Below are 6,384 nucleotides of genomic sequence, written 5' to 3' on the forward strand. Positions count from 1 at the left end.
CAGCATCATCTTTCAGGATTTGAAATAGCTCAACTGGAATGCTATCCCCTCCACTAGCTTTGTTTGTAGTGATGCTTTCTAAGGCCCACTTGACTTCACATTCCAGGATGTCTGGCTCTAGGTGAGTGATCACACCATCATGATTATCTGGGTCATGAAGATCTTTTATGTACAGTTCTTTTGTGTATTCTTGCCACCTCTTCTTAATATCTTCTGCTTCTGTTAGGTTCATACGATTTCTGTCCTTTATCGAGCCCATCTTTGCATGAAATGTCCCCTTGGTATCTCTAATTTTCTTGAAGAGATCTCTAGTCTTTCCCATTCTGTTGTTTTCCTCTATTTCTTTGCATTGATCGCTGAGGAAGGCTTTCTTATCTCTTGTTGCTATTCTTTGGAACTCTGCATTCAGATGTTTATATCCTTTTCTCCTTTGCTTTTCACTTCTCTTCTTTTCACAGCTATTTGTAAGGCCTCCCCAGACAGCCATTTTGCTTTTTTGCATTTCTTTTCCATGGGGATGGTCTTGATCCCTGTCTACTGTACAATGTCACGAACCTCTGTTTGGTATAGATGAAGCAAATACAGAATCCTGCTACACATAGTGATGTGGAAATTTGTTTTTTAGTGGTGTGGAAATTTGGTTGTTTTCGCTCAAGAGTATATTGTGACCATCCTTCAAAGTTAGTACCTACAAAAGTGGTAAATGTAAGCCTTATTTATTTTAATAGCAGCATTAAATTCAGTAGAATCCAACGTAATTTATTTGCATCATATCTGATTTAGTTATATTATTACTAGTTTTATTTAGAATGTAATAATTATGACTATGCAATAATCATAATTTTTTAGCTATTCTCTTGAGGAATATGGATATGGCCTTTAAATGTTTCAGTATTACAAATAGTATTATACATATATCCTTATTTGGGGATGTAGCCCAGTGCATACTTCTTTTTAATAATACCCATGTGTTATTGTAAGTTTATATTTATCCCCTCCTTGAATGGGGTAGGGGATGCAGTTCAAGGCCCATCGGTATAGTGCAGTGCCTTCTCCTGGCATTTGTCATCCGGTTCCTCCTGCTTTGTTCTTTATCAAAACAAAACAAAATCCCTGGCTATGTGATGTTTTTCTTAGTGCATGAACTCCTTTGACTTCATCTATCTGAGTAGTTGGACTGGTAGAAATGTTCAATTTGAGGATGAGGATTGTAGAATGATTAGATATGAAATCATAATGTAGTTGTTTGAAGTTTTGGGGGTACATTGAAGCTATGTTGAAAATTTATCATTTATAGTTCTTCTTTCTAGGTTTTTCGGCCTTCACCTGGAGATCATGAAAAATATGGTGGGGATCCACAGCAACCTCATAAACTGCATATTGTTACCAGAATAAAAAGTACAAAAAGACGTCCATATTGGGAGAAAGATATAATAAAGATGCTTGGGTTACAAAAAGTATGTACCTGTTTTAGTCATCTTTAGTGTTGTTTAAATTTGCTGTAAATTTTCCACCTTTAAAACTTTTAACCTACTTATTCAATATTTCTTTTGTTTAAACGTATTATTTCATGTAATGTATTAGAAAGTTTGATTTAGATAGAAGGAGACTTCACCTTAACCTCTTCCTGACACGTGGGACCATCTGCACTGTTGAAATTGATCCCTAATGTTGTTTCCTTTGTTTGTAGGCACACACTCCTCAAGTTCACAAGAATATCCCTTCAGTGAATGCAAAGCTGAAAATAGTTAAACATTTGATAAGGTTTGTTATCTGTTATTCTAGCAGTTTCTTAAAATGTGTTACCTGGTATGACACTAACAGCATCCTCTCATGTCACAGAATCAAGCCCCTGAAGCTGCCCCAGGGTCTCCCAACAGAGGAGGACATGTCCAACACGTGCCTGAAGAGCACTGGCGAGCTGGTCACGCGGTGGCTTCTGAACCCAGCGGACCAGGAAGCGAAGAAGTGCTGACGGCCCAGCAGCTTCAGAGTAAAAAGTGGAAGTCATTTCTATTTAAAGATGGTGAGAAAGTTCTCATTAAAATATTGAAAAAATTCTAATCCTTTTCACTGGCTAAACATGGTGTGATTCTTCCTTGGTGTAGACTTGGAGGTTTTAGTGCTATTAATTGGTTTAATTCACTCCCCACCCCACCCTCGGTAGTTTATCTCCCCTTCCTCCCCAACCACCCCCCAGTAGTAAACTGGAAAATGGGTAAGAATAGCAATGTTTAAACACGTGGGTTCAAGTGACACCTTAGCAATCATCATTAACTTTTTTAAAAACTGGTTTTCTCATTTGGATTCAGCACACTCTATGAGTGGCCCTTTAAAAACATTTTTTTTTAATTTTTAATTGAAGGATAGTTGCTTTACAGTATTGTGTTGGTTTCTGCCAGACATCAACATGAATTAACCGTAGGTATATATATGTCCTCTTGAACCTCCCTCCCCATCCCATCCTTCTAGGTTGTTACAGAGCCTATAAGTAGCCCTTTGAGTAAAGAGTGTGTTATGTGTTGGGGAAATCCAGAGCTGACCAGATGTGGTTCCTGCCCTAAAGGAGCTTAGTCTGCTCTGTTGGAGAACAGAGATTCAGCCAGAGGCATTAGACACCGGGTATAGCTTGACAGATTGCTGTGTGCTGTCATCTCTATAAGTTCATATGTGGACTTGGCTTCATTCTATTCTTTAACACCCAGTAGTATCTATTTTCTAGTTATAAATCTCATTTGGCCTAAACTTTATTGATATTCCTTGAATTCCTAGAAACCTCTGCCAACAGTTGAGGTTTATTATTTAAAAAAAGAATGAGAAGGGACAAATTCTATAGGGAAAATTCTTTCCTTTCCTTTGTTTCCTTTTCAGATAGTTGTAGGGGTGGGGAGAAGTAAGAATTTTAGGAGAGGTTTAGTACTGGGAGATCTGTGGCAACTGATAACTAAAGATGATGCTGAAGACTCGGAATTCTGTTGCCCTTTATTTTCCTTCCTTCAACTCTCCTAAAACCTGGCTCAGGCAGCAGTAACATTGGCATACTCACTGCCTGTGGTCCTGTGTCTGTCCTGTCAAAGTCTAGGCATCAAGCAGAAGTGCTGCCTGAAGTGAAGCCAGATCCATGAATTAATAAACTTCAAGGAGTCACAGTTTCAGTTCCACAGTTACTGACCATCCGGTACATATATAGCCTGGAGAGGATATAAAGCGGAAGGATACTAACTTCACAGGGCTGGTTCTAACTGGTTCAAGTGAAGTCACTCAGTCGTGTCCAACTCTTTGCGATCTCATGGACTGTATCCTACCAGGATCCTCCGTCCATGGAATTTTCCAGGCAAGAGTACTGGAGTGGGTTGCCATTTCCTTCTCCAGGGGATCTTCCCGACCCAGGGATCGAACCCAGGTCTCCCACATTGCAGGCAGACACTTTACCATCTTTGCCACCAGGGAAATCCCCCCAACCAGGGAAATCCCCCATTCTAACTGGAGAGATACCTATTTGCCACAACAGAAGCTGTCCATGCTGGAGTTAGCTTGAGGCCAGTTGTGGATATGAAAGTTGCCCCTGCTGATGTTTTCCCATCTTTTAGTGGGCTAATACTGTTTTACATGGGGAGAGGACCATTGGTTAGTTTTTACCCAAAGAGTCTAACAAAGTTTGGATAAGTTATTTTAACTTTAGCTATGCCTGACTAAAGGAAAATATCTAAATCTTCATTTGGATGTTTAGAAATGAAATTGTCCAGAAGAGTAAAAGCCTGTTGGGAGATGAGCACAGGCTAGAGCATTTGTTTTCTGTTGTCGTGTGACAGTACCACAGTCTCAGCCGCTTAAAACCACATGTGCTCATTACCCCACTGTTTGTCTGGGTCAGGCATCTGGGCATGGCTTAGCTTGCTAGTCCACTTACGGTCTGACAAGGTTACAAAAAAGGTATCAGCCAAAACTGGCCTCTTGTCAGAGCCTTGACAGAACAGGTATCTGCTTCTAAGCTGTCCCAGGTTGTTGGCAGAATTCATTTCCTCGTGGCTATAAAAATCAAGGCAAGTTGCTTCTTTAAAAGCAGCATCAGAGTGAGAGACTCCAGCAAGATGGGTGCTACTCTTAGGTTATCATGTAAATGCAGTCATCTGGATTCCATCTCCTTTGTTGCATTCCACTGGTTAGAAGCAAGTCATGGGTCCAGCCCACATTCGAGGAGGAGGGAAGTTCCACAAAGACATGACCACCAGGGGCCGGGGTCAGGGGGCCTCCATGAAGTTGATATGCCAAGCCTGGTCAAGTCCATCCTCAAGCTGGACAAGGGGAATCCCAAGATTCATACTCCTTTGCCTCCCATCATTTCAAACCTTGTGAAGTGAAGTGAAGTGAAGTCTCTCAGTTATGTCCGACTCTTGGCCACCCCCTGGACTGTAGCCTACCAAGCTCCTCTGTCCCTGGGATTCTCCAGGCAAGAGTACTGGAGTGGGTTGCCATTTCCTTCTTCAGGAGATCTGCCCAACCCAGGGATCGAACAAGGGTCTCCCACATTGCAGGCAGATGCTTTACCATCTGAGCCACTTTGTAGGGACTTCTTCTCCCCTGTCTTTGTGTCTCTGAGAATTGCTTTATTTCACAAGGTTTGTCTGGCCACTCCTTGGTGAAACCATTGGCCCTTTGGTCAGGCTCAAGGGAGATAAAGTTACCTAAGTACTATCTTTTTAAGAGCCTCTCCACTTCCCAGGGTCTTCTCAATCTAAATGGTGCCTCTTTCAGTCCAAACACCTGTTTTCTTCATCTTTTCTTGATAACAGTACTAACTGTTAATAGTATGCTTATCATTCTGTCACAGTTTCACCAAAGTTTGGAATTGCACTGGCAACTTTAGGAAGCTTTTGCCATGAGCAAAATTGTGTGTTTGGGAGATACTTTAGAACAAAAAGAAAAGAAATCTCAATGAAAACATTATTTGTCTTGTTTTTTTTTAAAAAAAATTTTTAAAGACTTTTTTTAATGTAGGTGGTATTCTTCCCTTCTTATATTTTGAGGAGTATTAAGTATTGACTTTCAAGCACACAGCTTGATAAAAATATCAAGGGTCTAAATTACTGTCTAAACCATCTGTCACCTTTTTTAAAGTATACATGTCACAATCTGTTTTATACATTAAAACTTTTCTCAACTTTAATATCTTAGGTAAATAATTAATTAATTAAGACTAGGGGACTTCCTTGGCAGTCCAGTGGTTAAGATTCCACACTTCCACTTCAGGAGGCGCAGGTTCAATCCCTGGTCAGGGAGGTAATCTCCCACATGCCATGCAGCCTGGCCAAAAAAAAAAAAAAAGACTAGAAGTCTGGAGAGTTTCCAAATAAGAAACAGATACAAAACATTAATCACTAAATAAAAATTTTACCCTTATTGCTTAGCATGGCAATCTAGTGACAAATGATGAAATGCCTTTGGATAAGATTACTTATATTTCTTTTTCCCTCGAAAGTAGTAAGATGATATGAAATGATTGGAGAAAAAAATAGCCAAACAATTTTTCATTTTCTGTCCTCTAATTTTCTTCATTGTTTGGAGAAAAAATTATTGATCACTTCAGTTAATGATAATGTAGTTAATTATGCATGTGTACCTGCTCAGTCAGTCAGTCGTGTCTGACTCTTTGACCCAGTGAACTGTAGCCTGCCAGCCTCCTCTGTCCATGAGATTTCCCAGGCAAGAATACTGGAGTGGATAGCCATTTCTTCCTCCAGGGAATTTTCCCAAACCAGGGATGGAACCCAAGTCTCCTGCATTGGCAGGCGGGTTCTTTACCACTGAGCTACCTGGGAAGCCCAGAGGGAACATACCTCAACATAATAAGGGCCATATACGACACACCCACAGCAAACATCATTCTCAATGGTAGAAAACCTGGAAGCATTTCCTCTTAAGATCAGGAACAGGATGTGAGGGCGATCTGGTTGCGACATCTGTCACCCCATTGATCGCCAGGGTTGATTCGGCTGATCTGGCTGGCTAGGCGGGTGTCCCCTTCCTCCCTCACCGCTCCATGTGCGTCCCTCCCGAAGCTGCGCGCTCGGTCGAAGAGGACGACCATCCCCGCTAGAGGAGGACCGGTCTTCGGTCAAGGGTATACGAGTAGCTGCGCTCCCCTGCTAGAACCTCCAAACAAGCTCTCAAGGTCCATTTGTAGGAGAACGTAGGGTAGTCAAGCTTCCAAGACTCCAGACACATCCAAATGAGGCGCTGCACGTGGCAAGTCTGCCTTTCTAGAAAAAAAAAAAAAAAAAAGATCAGGAACAAGACAAGGATGTCCACTGTCTCCACTATTATTCAACATAGTTTTGGAAGTCCTAGCCATGATAATCAAAGAAGAAAAAGGAATAAAAGAAA

General features: G+C 41.1%; 1 protein-coding gene across 2 annotated transcripts in view; it reads left to right on the top strand.

Annotated features, from left to right (window-relative positions):
- MRPL30 (mitochondrial ribosomal protein L30) overlaps nt 1-2,082 on the top strand; it is a 14,979-nt gene extending 12,897 nt beyond the window's left edge. Inside the window, exons 4-6 of one of the 2 annotated variants that reach the window (XM_010829628.1) lie at nt 1,311-1,457; nt 1,691-1,764; nt 1,843-2,082. In XM_010829628.1, coding sequence (XP_010827930.1) covers nt 1,311-1,457; nt 1,691-1,764; nt 1,843-1,975 — 354 coding nt within the window. In that variant the 3' untranslated portion in view covers nt 1,976-2,082. The remainder of the gene's footprint in view (nt 1-1,310; nt 1,458-1,690; nt 1,765-1,842) is intronic. The other variant, XM_010829629.1, reaches the window with a different exon arrangement.
- Nucleotides 2,083-6,384: the final 4,302 nt, after the last annotated feature.

Source organism: Bison bison, unplaced genomic scaffold, assembly GCF_000754665.1.
Source record: "Bison bison bison isolate TAMUID 2011002044 unplaced genomic scaffold, Bison_UMD1.0 scf7180017864508, whole genome shotgun sequence".
Lineage (NCBI taxonomy): Eukaryota > Metazoa > Chordata > Mammalia > Artiodactyla > Bovidae > Bison > Bison bison.